This window comes from Theobroma cacao, chromosome 4, assembly GCF_000208745.1.
Source record: "Theobroma cacao cultivar B97-61/B2 chromosome 4, Criollo_cocoa_genome_V2, whole genome shotgun sequence".
NCBI classification, from domain to species: Eukaryota; Viridiplantae; Streptophyta; class Magnoliopsida; order Malvales; family Malvaceae; genus Theobroma; species Theobroma cacao.
Genome location: NC_030853.1, coordinates 21,535,979 through 21,555,924, shown reverse-complemented (window position 1 = coordinate 21,555,924; position 19,946 = coordinate 21,535,979). Strand labels below are relative to the sequence as shown.

Sequence of the window (19,946 nt, the reverse complement as noted above, 5' to 3'; positions counted from 1 at the left end):
ATACTAAATTTTTTGTTAAGTATCATTGTTAGGATGTGATGTCCACAATTTTGAACACTATATCTTTTACTTTGAATTATTATGAATATCTAGAAAATGTTTATATTGATGTGAACTGTAGATTATGTCATGATCTAAAATTTGCTTGATTTTCTCTCAATGTGAAATCTTAGGCAATACTTAGTTAAGGAGATGATTAAGCCATCATTGGACAGTTTGAGCCTAAAAAGCTAACATTGTTAAATCTTTATTCCTAGTATACCCCTTTGAGTCTAATTTCCCTTTTCTTTGCTTAATTACATAATAATTAGCTTAGCCTTAAAATAAAATTTCATTTTCAATTTTGCAACCCTTACTCCTAAGTATGTGTATTATTTTAGGAAATATAAATTGAGTTAAATGTTGAAAAAAGGTGGAAACGTGATGTTGATGTGAAGAAAAAAGTTTGAAATATGAAAAATAACCCTACTACTTATAATACAAATAAAATAAGTTTGGGGATGTGAAATTGTGAAATTGTGAAACAAAAAAAAATGTGTTGAAAGAAAAAAAAAGGAAAAAAACAGTTCAAATGTGGAAGAAAATGTGCACTTGGAGAAGGAAAATAGAGCTCTATAGATAGGTCTTAAAATAATTATGTGCTTAGGGTGATTTGAGTCATATTAATATCCTTTATCATACCTTAACCCTAGCCATATATTTCAAGCTTTATAAATCCTTATTGATCTCTAGTTTTGTATAAGTCTACATCAGTGGAGAGAGAGATGAAAAGTAAACATATGGAATCTAGTACTAATTTTAAATTTGTGTTGGCATAAATTTATCCAGATATCATGATATTCTTGGTAAAAGACTTCACACACACACGAAAATCCATTCGAGAATGTGCTTGCATTAGAATTGAAATATGAATTTGAATTATGCCTATATATTTCCTTAGGTTAATGATTGATAGATATACTTTTGAGGAAATTAAGGGGAATAATTGAGTTGATGCACTTTATCTCTAATAGTAGTAGTAGTAACTATATTTATTTTGTTTTCGCTATTTAAAATTTATTTCGTCAGTTAGTTTCTTTTCCATATTTTGCTCGAGGACTAGCAAAATATTAAGTTTGAAGGTGTGATAACTCTATGATATAAAGTTATTTGGGCTTAATTTTGATAATAATTTAGCTTAGTTCTTGTAGTAATGCATAAAAATTAGTAGATTTTATTTAAATTATTTTAAATTAGTTAATTTAGGTGAGTCAAGCTAATCTTGTTAATTTTATACTTAATATGGTGTTAATGTGGTTAAGATAGGTTGTTATTAATTTATTTGTACTTCTATAGGTGTTTAATAGAGGAAGAATTTTAATGGAAAAAAGAGAGTAATTTTGAGGTGCAGACTTCCACTGCACATGTTTTGGTATTTTGGCCATAACTTTCTTTACAAAACTTTCAAATGAGATGATTTTTAAACCATTGGAAAGATAAGAGAAAACTCTACAACTTTCATGTTAACTATTCGCCCAGTTTGGCCTAGAAGGTAGTCAAAAATCTTGTTGAAGTTGACACACTGCAACAGTCATAGGGCAATTACGATTTCTGTTAATTAATTGGACAAGGTTGTGACCCACGTAATCTGATGAGGAAATCCCAATTGGAATTGACTTATTTCTTCACCCAACTTGACCTAACTTCAAAACCCTATAAAAACAACCTTTCAAAAGACTAAAAGAAGAACAAAAAAAAAAACACCAAATTCATAGTTGAGATTCAAGCCACAAAATCATTGAAAAACAAGTCTCATTGGAGCTAAAAAGAAATTGAAGGATTCAAGAAGATTTGGAGATCAAGAGTTTCGCTCTTGGAGTTTCTTTATTCTTTATTTTTCTTGGTTTAGTTTCAATGTTTAAATTTATTTTAATGACAATGTGTGACCTGATAAGGAATTAAATTGTTTATCTAAGATTATCATTGAACTCAATATGTAGTCTATTTTATTTATCTCTTTTTTACTTATGTTTGATGGATTTAAATTGTTTATTTTATTCTGTTCTTAATGCTTCTAATTGCCTGATCACCAATTAGATTGAATTGAAAACTTAAGTTAAACCTTAACGAAGGAGATTTAGGTAAACCTTGAATAAAATAGCATATGATCAAATACACTTAGTTGATTAGGTGGTTTGATTTGCATATAGGGTAGACATACACCTAGAACCATACGTAGCCAAAATTAGAGCATGAACTTAATGAATCTTTCTTCAATATAATTTGCATAGACATATAGCACATTAATTGAAAGATGTATTTTTATAAGAAACTCAACAAAGATTTGTAAATAATTTAGAACTCTAGTTTAGTAACTTAATCCATTAAACTGAGTTAAGAGAGAAAGAGAGAGAGAATAATCAGATGAAGTATTGAGAGATATCATAATCTTAGGTCTGGTAGTTAAGTGAGTTTTCTTTACTATTTAATTTTAGTTTCAATTTATTAGTTTTATTTTTTCTTTTTTATTTTAATTGTTTGGATAAAATTAGAGTGTTATAATTTTAGTAGTTAATAGTAGGAATTAAACAATTCTCTGTGGGAACGATACTCTAATTCATTATTATATTACTTGTTAACGATACGTGCACTTGCGTGAGAAATCAACAATAGTTGGGTAGTTGGAAGTTTGAGCAAGAGGCAATTAGAAGGAGTTTAGCTAAGATGATCGTTTTAGATGAATTGCCTTTTAAGTTTGTGGAAAATCAAGGATATAAGAAACACATAAACAAAGCATGTCCTAGATTTCGTATACCGTCACGATGGACTATTGCTAGGGATTGTTATAAGATTTATATTGATGAAAAAACTCGAAAGAGAAAATTGTTAAGATCATGTCCTGGTAGAATGTGTCTCACCACTGACACACGGACTTCGATACAAAGAATTAATTATGTGTCTAACTGCCCATTTTATTGATAATAATTGGAAGCTGTTAAAAAAGAATTTTGACATTTTGTCCCATTACAAGTCACAAAGTTGAGGCCATTGATAAGGCAATTAGTAAATGTTTGTTTGATTAGGGGATCCAAAAGATTTTTTCTATCACTGTTGATAATGCTAGCTCAAATGATGTTGCAATAGGACATTTTAAGAAAAAATTTAATATTGCTGGAACTAGTGTTTTAGGAGGTAGATTTTTCGTGTGAGATGCATTACTCATATTGTTAATCTTGTGGTCTCTGATGGATTAAAGGATATCAAGACCTCAATGGCTCGTGTTAAAGAGGTAGTGAGATATGTTAGACAATCTCCTATTAGATTAGCCAAGTTTAAGGAGTGTGCTGCTAGTGCAAGAGTTGAGAGCAAGTGTTTATTGTATTTGGATGTGAGCACTAGATGGAATTCTACTTTTTTTTTTATGTTGGATACTGCTTTGAAATTTCAGAAGGCTTTTGCATCATTTGAATTATGTGATAATAGCTCCATACTTAAGCTAATAAGGTTGGGAGATGGGGTACCCGATGACAGAGATTAGGCAAATATTAAGAGGATTTCTCGTTTCTTAAAATAATTTTATGATTTGACCTTGAGTGTTTCAGGCACATCTTACATAACTGCTAATTCTTTTCTAGATTCCATTTTTGATATGTATACCACTTTGACTGAATGGCAAAATGGTGATGATGTTGATTTATGGTCTATGGCAATTAAGATGAAAAAGAAATTTGACAAGTATTGGGGGAATATGGACAAAGTGAATTTGGTGTTGTTCACTATTGCTATACTTGATCAGAGGAAAAAGTTTTCTTATGTTGAATTCACTTTGCTAGAAATGTATCCTCCTACTCAAGCCTAAATGATGATTTCTTTAGTGACACAAACAATGGATAAGTTGTTTCATTGTTATAAAAATATGTTACAACCTCCATCTCATGTTGATGAAAGTGGTTAAAACTGTCCAACGGCCATGAGACAAAGCACTAGTGGTGGTTGTAGTGATACTGTTGCTTCAACTTTGATTGGCAAGGATATAAAACATAGTAAAAAAAGATTGGATATGTTTAAGAAGCACCATTTCAACATTGGGTCAAAAGAGTTGAAAACAAAATTGGAGAAATATTTATCTAAGCTTGTGGATAATGACAATTTCGATGATGATGAGTTTGATGTTCTCATGTGGTGGAAACTTAATTAGTTTAGGTTTCCTGTACTTGCCGCTATTATTCGTGATGTTTTGGCTATTCTCGTATCAATAATTGCTTCATAATTCGCTTTTAGTACCGGTGGATGTGTGCTTGATGCATATAGGACTAATAATTTAATTTATTAGATTTGTTAAAGATTAATTTACCATGTTTGTACTTTTATTTTTTAAATTTGACTAATATTGCATTAGGGACAATAGCTGAGTCTGAGCTTGAGTTGGACTAACATGTTATCTGTATTGGCTATTTGTACTTTTTAAGTAATGTTATCATTAGGTAGTATGCAATATTTATATTACATTTATAATTCACTTATATTATCTTACCACAAAAATTTATACTAATTATATATTTGCTTTTAACATTTTTAGGAGCATGTTTTATAAAATCGTTGAATTGAAGTTGGAGCCTTGGAAATGCATTTTTTGAAATTTAGTAATTTATGTTGTGAAATTTTGAGTTGTGTAACTTTTCTTTGTTTATTTATTACATGAAGATTAATACTATTAACTATTTAAAAATATAGGTCTAAAAAATTACATATAAATATATGAACCTAAAATAACTATTATAAGGAATTATATAAAAAAGTCCAAGTCAAACAAAAAAAACCATTTACAAAGGATTGAATAAAAAAAAGCCCAAATCAATCCAAATTAGCCCAAATCAATTCAAAATAGATAAAGTCAACCCACTTAAAAAGCCGATTGAATTGAAGCCGTTTAAAATCGATCAAAATTGGCCTCTTATACGGTTTGGTTTAGACGATTTTAAAGGTGAATATTTTTAATAGATTTAAAAAAAATGAACTGAAAATCAAAAATACTGAATCGTGCTTTCTCTTAGATTTTAGATATATAAATATAAATTTAGTACTGTAGATTAAATGGGCCAGTAAGCTTATAAATCTATCCGTCCATGTCAAGTTACTAGGCCACTTATTCTCTTCCATAACCCAGCCCGGCGTACCCTTGTTGTTCAAATCCAAGATTACCTCTCTCTCTCTCTCTCTCTCTCTCTCCCTTCTTCTCTGATTCGGGGCCTCGCTTCTCCCAGGTCAGCCCTACCTCTCTTCCTTTCTTCTCTTTGTTTATTTTGCATTTCTTCCCTACTTGACACAAGTTAATTAATCAGTTGGTTACTTGAATTTCTGGGTTTTTAACGTTGATATTTGTCACAGTAGTTATTAAGAAAATTCTTGATTTCCTCTTGTTTATGCTTTTATATGCATTGTTTTTTATTGTTATGAATCTGCTTAAATTTTTATTGACGAATTGAACTTTCTACGCCGTAGTGAAAAAGAATGAAGAAAAAAAGAGGAATGGAAAAGGTTAAGAGGCTGGAAGATATGGTAAATGCTGAGAATGATGATAGTGAAGGTGATCCTTGGTGGTGGCTGGTTCAAAAAGGGATTAAACATTCGTTCCTTTGTATATCCCTATTCGCGCTATTGGTACGCGTAGCTGTTGGTCTCCATCCATATTCCGGTGCCAAAACTCCCCCTAAGTATGGGGATTACGAGGCACAAAGGCATTGGATGGAGATTACTCTTAATCTTCCAGCCAAGGACTGGTATCGCAACAGCAGTGTTAACAATCTTAGTTATTGGGGCCTTGATTATCCACCGTTAACTGCTTATCAGAGTTACATTCATGGGGTTTTCCTTAAAACTTTCGATCCTGACTCTGTTGCGCTTTTTACTTCCCGGGGTCATGAGTCCTATCTTGGGTTGGTATTTTGTGGTTTCGCATTGTTGCTTCTTTTTATGTTTCCCAGTTTTGAGTTTGTTGTGTCTGATTGTAGTGTTTGGGCACATATGTGCAGGAAATTGCTCATGAGATGGACAGTTTTATTTTCTGATGTGCTGATATTCTTCCCAGCAGTTCTTTATTTTGTGTTTGTGTATCGTGCCATGCAGTCTGGCAGGGGCCGTAAAAGTGATGTAGCATGGCACATTGCAATTATTCTACTCAACCCATGCCTGATCCTAATTGACCATGGTCATTTTCAGGTTTTATTACCTCCATTTTCCTCTCTATTTCTACTAAATTATGGAAGATCACATTGGATCTAATATCTGTTTGGTTCTGTTGCAGTACAATTGTATCAGCTTGGGTTTTACCATGGCCGCTGTTGCTGCATCACTCTCTCAGAGGGATCCTGTGGCTTCTGTCCTATATTGTCTTGCTCTCAACCATAAACAGGTGCTTTCTGGTTTAGCTGTTGCTTTATATTACTATTCTGCGATCCTTTTTCCATTTATCCAAAGAATCTATTTACTGCTGATCAAATGTGGGGCTTATTGCATTCATGTACTGTTGATTGTTCTTTCTCTGTAAGTCTCCTAGTTATCACTTGACAGAAATAACTGTATAATGTCATACAATTTCAAGTAGTCGATAAATGCTAATTGATGTGAAAGGAAGGATTACATGTAAGAATTCAAATGGCACGTATAGAACAGTAGATGATTTGTGAGGTAACAACTAACATTGAAGATAATTCTTCTACGGAAGGTCAATTTAAATATTGGTGTTGCCTATATTTTTATCGAAGTCACTCCTATGAGAAATTGTGTGACTATTCTTTGATTTGATAATTCTGGACATGATGAGACAAGAAAGAAAATGAAGGAAATGGAAAAATGTAGCTATGATCCTTTTGCTTGACAGGGTTTCAGTATGTCTTTTAATATTAAATCACTGATTCCCGTATCATATGGAAACTTTCAATATGTGTTAAGAACTTGTCTTACATATGACCAAATATGGCTTTTGTAGAGAATACCCTTTTGTTGCTTTTGCGGAGAATACTCTTTTGTTAAGTGCATTTTCGTTGCTGGACATGACAAAGCTGTTAGCTGTATGAGAGATGATTGTTAGAAACTATTCACAAGTGGTGTGCACATTCTGTCCTGTCATGCAGACTAATTTTATTTCATTCATGATGACATAGGACATGATGAACATTTCCAGCTGTTTCCCTGCATTTAAGAATATAGATCCATGAAAAGAAACTTTGATGATGATCATTATGCTTTAACTGAACTGATGAAGAAGGTTGTGTTAAGTCTTCAGTTGTAATATTTGTTGCTTTTCTTGTATCATGGGTATATGAGCATATCTGCTGGAATCTTGATAAACCAGCAAGCTTTAGAATACCTGAACCTCTAATTTGAATCGTGGATGAACTTCTGATCTGATGTAGTCGAAAGATTTAGGGCAATTAGAACTCAACAATTACGGCTAGAATAGAGTTGATTGTGTTGGAACAATAGAAAGATAATTGGGTTTTTTAAAGAAACCTCTTGAATAAATATTCAAAATAACAAAAGATGATAATAATAATCCTATATCTAGGATTATCTTTTTATAATAGCTTAGATAAATCCTAATCAAATAGTAATCTTAATCTTAAATAAATACTTAAAAGTACTAAAATTCTAATAAGATAAGAAAAAGAATCTCAAACTAAATAAAATAAAGAAAATAAAATCCTAAAATAACGAAAATACTAAATAAAATAAAATTCTTGATGCGCCTGCATCAGTCTCCTTTGGTCAGAAAAGACTCATCTTCAACAAGTAGGCCTTAACATACTTCTCATAGATGCTTGGATTCACTTGTTTCAATTCCTCTACATTACTACCTGCAGCTTCAAAATTTTCAGCAGATAAATACCTAGTCATTTTGCTGATTTTGCTATTTGTAAGGCTTGAAGTTGCTGATTGTTTAGTCTTTTTTTTAAGAGGATATATAGTATACCTCTTATTATCCTTGTAGAAGGAATAGGTATTTGGCTTCGTCTTATGATCCATATCATGATCATACAATCAAGGTCTACCAACAAGAATGTGACCAACATCCATTGGCACATCACATAAAGCGTTATCATCCAAGTTATCTCCTATAGTGAATTTCATCAAACATTGAGTAGTTACCGGTACCCCATGTCCTTTCTTTAGCCACTTAATCTTCTAAGGATGAGGATGTTTGCTTGTAGGAAGCTTCAATTTGTCTACCGCCTCTTTTAAAATAATATTTTACATGGTTCCTCCATCAATAACGAGATCACACACTTTATCTTAACAAACGTGTGTGGAATATACTTCGTCTCCAATTTTCTTCTTCTTCATTGATTGTTGTAGTCATCACTCTTTTTACCACCAAGGACTCGCCTTGTGCAGGATACACATTAATTTCTTCTATTTCCTCATCATATTTATCATAAATAGGTTATAATTCCTCCCTAAATTCTACTAAGTTTGCCTTTCTTTGTGGGCAAGCAAAAGAAGTGTGTCCCTTATTCCCACAAGTAAAACATTGAATATGGGAATTGCTGCCTCTTTTATTTATATGAGAACCAGAACTGTTTTGTCCACCATAAGGCATTATACTCTTGCCTTTATGCGTTCTTTTCAACGTTGGTTGCACCTTCATTAGTTTTATTGGTTGTGGTAGTCTCTCGATAATTTTGTTGGGATGTTTGGTAACCTTGTCTTGCTCCAGAATTGTTTTGCCAATCGGTGCCATATAAGAGCTTTCTAGCACCATAGCATGAAACTCGTTTTTCTGCTAATAAAGCATATGGAGGAGCATCTTCAATGTTGTATAAACGAACTACTTCCATCTCGTCTCTAATAGAATGATTCAAACCAGTAAGATTAGAAGAAGTAATTTGTTCGTTACTCTCAGCTAACCCAACCCGAATTAATAAGTTATTGAACTCCGATGTATACTCCTTAATAGTCATGTTATTTTGCTTCAAACAATGAAACTTTTCATATAATTTCATAGTATAATCAGCAGGTAAAAATTGCTTTCATAATTTACTTTTCATGTGCTCCCAAGTGTTGACTTTAAGCTTCTCTTGTTGTGCACGTTGGTCTTCAACTCTCTTCCACCATTGAAGTGTAGTACCCTCCAATTTCAGCTTTACAAATAACACTTTTCTATTCTTTGCCATGGGTTTCCATTTAAAGTAAGTTTTCAAACTAGCTTTCCAATCCAAATATTCCTCCGCATGAAATTCCCCATAAAAATCAGTTACTTTGATTTTGATTCCTGCACCATATAAATCAAGAGCATGTAATAATCGGCCTTCCAATCCAACTCTTGCTGTTTGATTTGCGGGTCCATTTTCATGAAAGGGATTCTCGTTCTCATATTCATCATCATCTTCAAGATCTTGAATCTCAAGGAGGTTGTGGTCACTTTCCGGATTCTCCATTCGGGCTCCCACTGGTTCTCGACGCTGCAAGGCTTGCACAGCTCAGGTCAATTCATCAATCATTCTCCGCATCTCTGCTAACTCAACCTGTTGGGGCTGATTGCCTTTACCATAGTCTCTTAGTTAAAAAAATAGTAGGATCGTTTGCTCTGATACCACTTGATGTAGCCAAAAGGTTTAGGGCAATTAGAACTCAACAATTAGGGCTAGAATAGGGTTGATTGTGTTGGAATTGGGTTTTTTAAAGAAACCTCTTGAATAAATATTCAAAATAACAAAAGATGATAATAATAATCCTATATCTATGATCACCTATTTATAATAGCTAAGATAAATCCTAATCAAATAGTAATCCTAATCCTAAATAAAGACTTAAAGTATTAAAATTCTAATAAAGATAGGAAAAAGAATATCAAACTAAATAAAATAAAGAAAATAAAATCTAAGGTAACAAAAATATTAAATAAAATAAAATTCTTGATGCACCTGCATCATGATCCTTTCCAAGAATAGTCATATTGCTCTAGTCTGGTTTTAGACCAAATTGGCTTTCATTTGATTATTCTTGGTGAAACTCTTTTGATATACTAGCATGGGGGCTATATTTCGGTTAAGAAGGAAGCAGAGGTTATGCTTAGAAATGAAGAGGTGTTGCTGAGATATCTAACTGATCAATTAAATTTAACATGAAAAGTTAATTTCTCCACTTAAAAATTGACTTAAAATTTATTTCAATAGGTCTTTGTGTTTGCTTCTACAAGATGTTGATGTATCATTGCTGATTTATTCTGGATTAGTTTTTTAATGTGGATCTTCCTATGGTTTTATGTTTTCCAGATGAGTGCATATTTTGCACCTGCATTTTTTAGCTATCTATTAGGTAAATGCCTGAGGCATAAGAATCCACTGCTTGAGGTGTCAAAGCTGGGATTGATGGTTATAGGAACGTTTGCAATTGTCTGGTGGCCATATCTTCATTCAAAAGATGCTGCTTTCAGTGTAAGTGGCAGAATGAAATCCTTTTCTCTTTTTCTTTTCTGCTTTTCCTCACACCTAGTTCCTATTCTCCAATTAGCTTTCTGTTCTTCCATAGCTTGCTCTTATTTATTTTAAAAGCATAGTTCTCTTTGCCATTTTTCCTCTTGCTTGTTTGTTAGTCTAATATACAGAACTTATGGTTGTTCCAAGAGAACTTGAATGTCCCTATTTTAATTACTTTTTAATAAATTTTTACTATTGAACACACTTGTACTTATGGGATTTATTTTGGATTGGCAACTCAATTGTAATTTTTTTTTTGTCAAACAAGTAAGCGGTCAGATGCTTTTCCCAATATTTAATCATATTGCATTTAACTAGTATATCTATCTTTCTAGTTGAAATTAGAACTCAAGGGAAAAAGCAGACAAGTTCATCCATCAAAGTATCCCATCTTGTAATAATCTTATTCTGGAGAGTATCATTTTCTGAGAGGACTATAAGAAACTCATCGACATTCTCATCAGGATATATGGAAAAAAATTTTAAACCCAGTATTTTTTCTTATGTTCCATTTATCCGAGATGACTGATCTTGTTTATGGGATTGAATACTGAAATTACTGACACCTATCCTGCTGTACTGGTTCTATAACCTGTAGCTTCAATCTTGTTGAAAGGAAACTTTCATGTATATATATATATATATTTAAAAAATAAGGCATTCTAGATATTGAAGAAAGCTATTGCCCTTTCCTCTAATATTTGTACCTCTTGCAGGTTCTATCTCGTCTTGCTCCATTCGAGAGAGGGATATACGAGGATTATGTGGCTAATTTTTGGTGCACCACTTCAGTGCTTGTAAAATGGAAAAAAGTATTTACTACACAATCATTGAGAATTTTTAGCCTTGCTGCAACCGTTTTAACCTGTCTACCCTCAATGGTTCAACAAGTGCTTGCTCCAAGCAGTAAGGGCTTTCTTTATGGGCTGCTAAATAGTTCTTTGTCGTTCTACTTATTCTCATTTCAAGGTATGTATTTCCTTTCTGTTTTCATCCTTCTAGCCTTTTATTTTTACCCCCTAGCAGTTCTCAGCATCACTACTTCCCCTTCTGCAGTGCACGAGAAGTCTATTCTGCTTCCACTTCTGCCTCTTAGCCTGTTAGCTCTGGAAGAGCCTCGTTCTTTGTTGTGGTTAACACACTTTGCCATGTTCTCTATGTTTCCTCTTCTACAACGTGACAAACTGGTTCTAGCATATATGGCTCTTTATGCTCTCTTTGTCCTTCTCTATTTTGCACCTGGTGGGCCAGGTGGAAGATGCAACAGCAGCAAAACCCTTGATCATAAACAAAAGGCCAAGAAAGGCACGAAGTTTGTTTCTTCCGTTGCTTTCCACCCACTTGTAATGGGCTTTCTCTGTTTGTGTTCTCTTATTCTGCATGTTATTTACTTGACTATGCGTCCTCCAAAGAAGTATCCTTTCCTTTTTGAGGCAGTGATTATGCTTCTCTGCTTTTCTCAGTTCATTATATTTACTTTTTACTTTAATTCAAAGCAATGGATGTTGTTGAAACATCTTACATCGAAAGATAAACAAAAGAAGCTTATCTGATTGTTCACTAACATTAACTTCATGAGAAGTACTACTTTTTATTGGGATGTGGCAGCAGACTCGTTTGTGAATACTTGGTGAATGGATTTTCATTATGCCAGACTTATCTTCATCTCTTTCTGGATGTTTTCCGACTAAATTGTGTTGGCATGATTTTGTATCTGAATGACCACCTTGACATGCCATGTGATAGGAGTACGACTGATTGACTATGTGAATAAAGGTAGTGAAAGTGTCAGAAGCGCCTTTGCAAGGGTTCTTAACAATGAACTGGGGTTGCCCATATGGAATTTTTCCGCTCGCAGCAAGTTACATGATTTTCCTTCTTATTCCCCTTAAAGAAGAAAAGAGAAAATGGGCAGTAAAGTCTTGAACTCATTCTGGCTTTTTAAGTAAAAAGAGACTTAAACAAGAACCGGGCTATAGTGTGCCTGCTTCATAGGTTGGATTAGGCTAAGGTTCTGATTCTCTAATAATCCTGGTTTACTCATTCCTTCTTTGGTTAACTGGGAAGCTGGCAGATAGCTCATGCACCTTAAAAAGAAAAAAAAAAGGTGAAAAATGGGAGCATAAAACACCTCCATTCTAGACTTAATCTCAATCTCTGAAGAAGTTCATTGAATGGGATCTATATGCTTAGCATCTTTATCTTAAATTACTTTCAGCCAAGCCTTCACACTTACTTAACACAGCATGCGTACGGACCATCACAACTGTTATTAGACTTAACTAGAAAGAGAATAGGTTCTATCCCTGAAATCCACAGACCAAGTCTATGCCTAAATCAGACTTAACTAATTAAAGGAAACAAAAGCATTGATTCCAAAACAGACTCCCTTCTGAGTACACATTGAGAGGTAGTATTTTTCCCTTCTCATAAATTCTGGGGTTAGCAATTCTGCGTTAATAGGTCCTTATGGTTTCGCATCAAAATTACAAGAATAATGGATAAATCGGTTCAAAGAATTGTGCTAAAGGGGTCTTGACCCTCACACGACACGTTTGTTTGTATTAGAGTTATAAGATAAGGAACAATTAATACATATAATCAGATAAGTCGATCGTGTGTATGATACGACGCAATTGATCTATTGAATTTATTTATTTAAGAAATTATTAACTTATTTAGTTATATAGCATTTTTAAATATGAATTAATTTTAAATGTATTTAAACATGTTGGATGTGTTGAGTTTTGTGGATAATTTTATTAATATAAATAATTAAACGTGTTTAAATGAGTCATACGAATCAATGCACATAAAACATGTGCATACGAAAATTTTATGTTGCAAACAAAAATTTTTCCATCATAAAGGGATCACACGAATATGATACAGAACATGGTTATACAAAACTTAAAAACTTATTTAATTACTTTAGTTCGTGTAGTCTTATAAGCCATGTCCAAAATTACTAACCAGTATTTCATCCTCTTTCCATCTAGAAATTATTAAGTGAATATCTCAACGGCTAAAATTATGGAGATAATTTGGTAGAAGATTACGTGTTGCTAACAATGAGTCCATATGTAGCATTGAATTTTTGACACATGAATTGATGGAATCAAAGAAGGTTACATGAGGGAATAAAAATGAAAACAGAGGAGAAAGAAAAACAAGTGGGGCCCCTTAATACAAATCTCATCCATGGTTTCTTGTTATTAATTCAATCAGAACCGTACACAAGAATCTATACTTTGAATAAGACTACCCCAAACAAGGGCATCCCATCAAGAATATGTTCCTTATGCTCTCGTTAAAAAGGGAGACTCTTAACACAGTTTCAAATGCATATGTCCATTTTCTCACTTTTTCCCGTCCTTTTTGACGCAGGAGTCAATAATTCCTACCTCTTCTTTTTCCCTTCTCATAAATATATCAAAATGTGCAAGCCCCTTTAATCATTAGTAGATGATTATTCTTCCATCTTCCTCTGATCACTTTCCGTCATCGATGACATTGGAATTGGAATTAACTGTTTATTAATCTTTGCAGTTATTCTATCTTTAACAAAAGTGCGTGTTAACTTTTTTGACAAATTTTGCGTGCCTTTTTTTTTTTCTTTTACAATAATGTTAGATAAATTTTACGCACCGACTTGCCAATCCCTGCCGCCAGATTAGTACAATGCATGCAATTTAATTTTTTTTTTGTTCTTGCAAGGAACAAATCCAAAGTTGATACGATTTAGATTCTTAAAACTGATTCTAACTACCCATTTATCCGAATTAGAAAGTGTAGATTAATGTTTTGTCTAGGTTGATGTGGGATTCTTGATCCCACTTGAGTCCTTTAATTTGGCCGGAGCCATAAAGCAAGCTTTGAAATCTTGTGCTTGCTCCAGCACTGCTTTTTTTAAATTTGTCTTCCTATTACCATGTGCATGAGCCATGCAGAGCTAAATCATTCATCTTTATGATTATATATATATATATCGGTCTAAAAGGAAGTATGAATTTGTCCAGTCTAAAAGCAATCTAACAAATGAAAAGTAATTTTGATGTTCGTTTTTTCATGCATCATGTCATTATGAATGTCGAATCACTTCATATATATTTTTTAAAATTTATATAATAATAAAAAATATCTTTTAAATAATTTACTTGATTTACACTCATTTCTTTCCATATCACCAAATTAAATCAGCCTTGCTATTGCCTTCAAAATTTCGGTAATATATATGAAATTTTGGAACGGGAACTGCTAAATCTCCTAAAGGACATAGATATATAGGGCCACGAGAAAAACTGGGGAACCCTAATCCAACCATGATATTTAGTATGGTATGATTTATATTGTTATATAAGGATTTTGAATTATATAATAAGTTCATAAATCTTATCTCACTCATTTTAAAACTCAAATCAAGATCTCAAATTTTAGTTCCAAGCTTTGGGATATTCTTTATTTTGGGAGAGATTTAGATATTTCGATAAATTTATAAATTTGGGTGTGCTAATAGAAATTTAGTACAACGAATTTGGGTAATAATTATGGCATTTGTTTTTTAGTAGCATACATATTTATACCATGCATGAAACTTAAGAAGTGTTGTTACACTTTTTTCATCTTTAATAATTAGTAATAAATTGTTGTCTTTACCACTATATCAATTTAATTAGTAGTATATTTATTTGTTAAAGAGTATTATGGTTAACCTACAACTTGGCAGTATTGCAGATAAAATTCAATTTATATATCTTGTTGCTTAATTATAAAATTAATTAAATACTGCACAAATTAAATATAGAATCAGAAGTCCTGTTGTCAAATTAAAGAGCTCATGCAATTTATGGCCTCTCTGCATATGCATGTGCAAGGAATTAGGACAAGGATGCATGGGGAAAGTGATGATATCATAGTTTAATGTGAAAAAACAGGAACACTGCATGAAATGTCATTTATTGGTATTCATGTATCTTCCATCCCCATAAAAACAATAATAAAAGAACAGTAAAAAAAAATTTATGCATCTTCTTTTGTCTCACAAGTTGCACAAGAATCAAACTTGAGATACACTTAAAAAAATATCTACAACCTTTGAATGTAAGACATTGATCAGACTACTTATAAATGGCACAAAAAAGTAACAAATAATAAAGTGATCATGAACAATTAATTCTTATAAATACTTTAATATTTCTCTTTATACATCCGGTTAAAATTTTATTAAAAAATAAATAAATAAATAATGATTCTCTCATCTCAAAGCTGTGGTTGACTCTGTTGGGATAGGGTCAATGTCCCTACAAAGTCAAAAGTATCTCTTCTTGCTTTTCAATAAATTGCCCACCCCGGTAAGCCTTAAGTTCTTGACAAGTGGTCTTTTGAAGGAAACCAGTAGCCAAGTTAATGTTTTACCGTACAAGGTTTTTCAAATAAATCCAAATTTTGTTACAACATTTATATATTATCTTCAAGTACCTTTGGTTGCATTCTCATTTACTATTTGATTTGATATATAGTGACCATGAAGAGCATTGTTTGACAAACATTTGCACTTTTTATATTGTGCAAATTGTCATCTACAGCCGTATGTCATGCTGCCAATATGTTTAAATTCGAAATTATTTTAATATAGATATGACTATCAATTTGGTTATATCTATTTAATGTTTACTTCATGGTAAGTTGTATTTTCGTTTAAATTAAAATAATAATGAAACACTTAAGTTTCATTTAGTTGTTTTTTTAAAATAGTAAATATTAAAGAATTTGTTTCTTCTCAAAAAAGAGCAAATGGTTATAATTTAGTGTTAATTTAAATATAGTTACTGTCATATGAAAGAACAATCATATTTGTTATTGGAAATTTTAAATACTAATGTTTGGAAATTATTTTTGCTTTTATATTTAAAAGCATCTGTTACTTTTTTGATTCCAAAAACCAAAAAAAAAAAAAATTCATCGTAATAGTATTTTTTTCAAAATATATGTTTTATGTTTTTTTTTCTTTTTAAATGAGCTATATGCACGAGGAATTAACATTTATGTTAGGCGTAAGTCCATAAAGGACCGTCTACGCGGTTAGAGCTATAAGACTCTATTTTAAATTTTAAAGGTCTCAAATTCAAAATTGAGATGAGTGAGGCAGGATTTGTGATGAGATGAGAGAGTGTTACTACCCTTACATTGTGTAGTTCAATATCTCATGTAGAAAAAAATATATCTACGCTATGTAAACAAGTCATTTATATTATGATTGAGGTAAATAAAGAATTTTTTTTTAAAATTTGATGAAGAGGGATTCGAATTTTACTTTTTAAGTAAAGGATTATACACCAACCAATAAAAAAAAAAAGTAAATGTACTAAATGCATGAGCAATTAACCTTTATGCTAGGTAAACATTCCAATATTTACACTATGCTTATACTGAGATAAATGGGAGGAATATGGGAAAGGAAATGAAGGGGAGGACAGGACTTGTTTAGATATCTCGTAAGAAGGGGAAGGATAATGGAGGGCAACCAACCATCATATCCCTTCCTTTTCCAATTCTTGCAGTGTTTCAATGCATATGATTGGAATGCCAATTATATCCTCAACAATGTTAACAACTTTCCTTTTGTTCACGAAAGATATAATTGTAAAATTATATGATTAATATCCATTTTCCTTTCCTTTAATTTCCCCTTTCATTTTTTGCACCATCAAAACAAGGGAAACCTTCTTCCCTTCCTCTCCTTTACTTTCCATCTCCTCCTAATTCATTCCAAGTTTCATTTTAGATCACTCTCTTTAATAAAAATTTTACACCTTTAATTGAGGACATGGAAATGATTGAGACTAGATAGAAATTTAAAGAAAATCAATTTGAAGTGATCAGAACCATACAATAATAAGCTAGGAAGATAAATAGGATAAGAATAAATTGGTGTCATTACCAAATTTAGGCTCAAAATGAGTGGTGAAAAATAAATGAAGATTCGGGAGAAGCTGACTTTTAGATAGAGCTTTTAAATTGGAATTGTGTTGTAATTTTTATATATTAAAATAAAAATAAATAAATAAATAATCAAATTCCTGAATTACTATTCCATTTGTTATAACGATCTCGATAAGAAATGCAAGTTTTTGTTATAACCCTGTCTGGATATTGCAACACAGCTTCTTGCAAAGAATGATCCTGGAAAATGGTCGATTTTCTGACAAGAAAAAAGCTAATGGGAAGGAATAGATTATCTTCTAATTATAATTAGAAGTTTGAAGAATAAAACATTTTGAAATTGTTTCAAGTACTGAAAAAAAGACAAAAGCAGCTAGGTGCATGATTCAAATTAAGGAGCAAATATTTGTCCACTATATCGAAAAATGGAAAACAACAGGTTGGAAAACCAAAATGCCAGATATTGGTTGCAAATGGACGGTCACTGGTAGGGATTCCTTTTGGCTTGAGTTAGGTACGTAAAGGAATGAAAAGATTGTAGTTTGTGATCCTCGAGTATATTAGGAGACGTATAATTACAATCAATATTTAAAAATTATGCCTAATAAACCATAGAAAAAGAAAAGAAAGAGGTGTCCCAAAACCTTGTTTTTTTTTTCTTCTGAAATTTACATGTTTAAACCTTTCCCATATATGCACATTGGGGTTGAATTATAAACCTTTCCTTTCATTATCCCTTAATTTGATTATACTTGCCAAATCGGAAAAAGTTATCAATATACCTCCCTAATTAGAACTTGAAATTTTAATTTAACGATCTTAAGGTTTGAATCTTGTGAAGTGTGATTTGGTTAATATAATATATATATTTATATAATATACATTTAATTAAATATGTTCAATAAGAAATCAAAATTTATTTCATTACATAAAATGGTCACGTGACAAGAGTATATTCATATATAAATTCCATCACCAATATCGTATAACAAATTAATCCTTCTTAGTAGTTTAATACTATTAATTTCATCCTTAGAGACTCACTCAAAACTAATTCAAGCACTTTGATATGATGAATACCTACTACCACCTTTTTAAGGTACAATAACACTTGTTGAACATGCATGAAAGAATAAATGATCCTTATATTAATCTGTTTTCCTTTCAATGTAGGTTATAGAAAGTAGAGGGAAAATTCAATCTTCTTTAAACACACAAAAAGTTATCAGTGAGTTTTTCACACACACACACACACACACACACACGTGTGTGTGTGTGTGTGTGTATATATATATATATATTATAATTAACAATCAAGAATCTTTAGCATCCCGAGCATTTAGTTTATTTGTTGGTGTATGATTTTCTTGTTTAAAAAGTAAGATTCAAATCCTCCCTCTTTAATTATAAAAAAAAAAAGAATTTTTAACAAATTTTGTTTCATTCCTTTTTCAACATCTACTAACAAGAACTTTCAATCCACACATGAGACAATAGCAACTTTTTGGTTTAATTAAAACATATAAGTTAATAATTGTCAACTAATTAAAATGTGTTAATTTCATATCTCAAGAGTAATTTTATAATTCTTGTAAGTACATAGCTAGTATATAGACCGTACTTGTGAAGATAAAAAAAAATAAGTGCTTCTGGATTTTTAAACTCCATTATTAACGTTTATCTTTCTCCTAAGTTAGATTAAAAAAAATCTTTTGTCATCAAAAGATTTAATTGGCTTACTTTGATTTTCATACATATATTAATAAAGGCAATTGAATCTTTTTGTTTCTTTTTATAAATGGATTATGAAATAATATCATTATAAATAATATCAAGTTTAATAAAAAAAGAAAAAATTTAAGTGATAATGATTTTAATCATGATATTTATAAAAATAACTCTATAAAATATTAAAATTTTTTAATAGAAAGGGAATTCAAACTTAATTTTTGTAAAGAAGATAAATTAATGTACCTATTATGGAGTCAAATAATCAAATAAGAAAATATTTATATCTACTTCTTAACCTCATAAATCTTTTACACTTAAATATTTGGTTTATTAATAAGTATATGCATCATCTAGTCAAAGATTTTTATTTTTTAAATATATTTTTTAGTTTAATTTAGTCCCTAAATATCTCAATTTTGTTTAATTTAGTCAATATATTATATATTTTTGTTTAATTTAATCCTTATGACGTGGCTTAAATTTTTTTTGAAAAGTTATTTTTTTCATATGTCACATCATCATGTCAATGCCAAGTCAACATTGTCATATCATCATGTTATTATCACGTGAGATTGACACATCATCATATTAGTACCATGTGGTACTGTCATGTCAACATGTCAAAGTGTCAATAAAATTGTCATGTCAACATTGGCAGCATTACCTTTAATGGCAAATTGGACAGCATAAGGGAGAGCGACTAAATTATTTCAATTCTCAAAATCAATGGGTTAAATTGATTAGATTTTGAATATAAGGACTAAATTGACGGAAACTTGTGGATACAAGGACTATTTGGGCATTTTCACCATTAAG

General features: G+C 31.5%; 1 protein-coding gene across 1 annotated transcript; it reads left to right on the top strand.

Moving 5' to 3' along the window:
- LOC18602064 (probable dolichyl pyrophosphate Man9GlcNAc2 alpha-1,3-glucosyltransferase) lies at positions 5,138-12,114 on the top strand. The gene is made up of 7 exons (XM_007033221.2): positions 5,138-5,243; positions 5,482-5,915; positions 6,012-6,198; positions 6,284-6,391; positions 10,254-10,415; positions 11,174-11,426; positions 11,514-12,114. The coding sequence occupies exons 2-7, from the start codon at positions 5,491-5,493 to the stop codon at positions 12,008-12,010; spliced, it is 1,632 nt and encodes a 543-aa protein (XP_007033283.1). The 5' UTR covers positions 5,138-5,243; positions 5,482-5,490; the 3' UTR covers positions 12,011-12,114.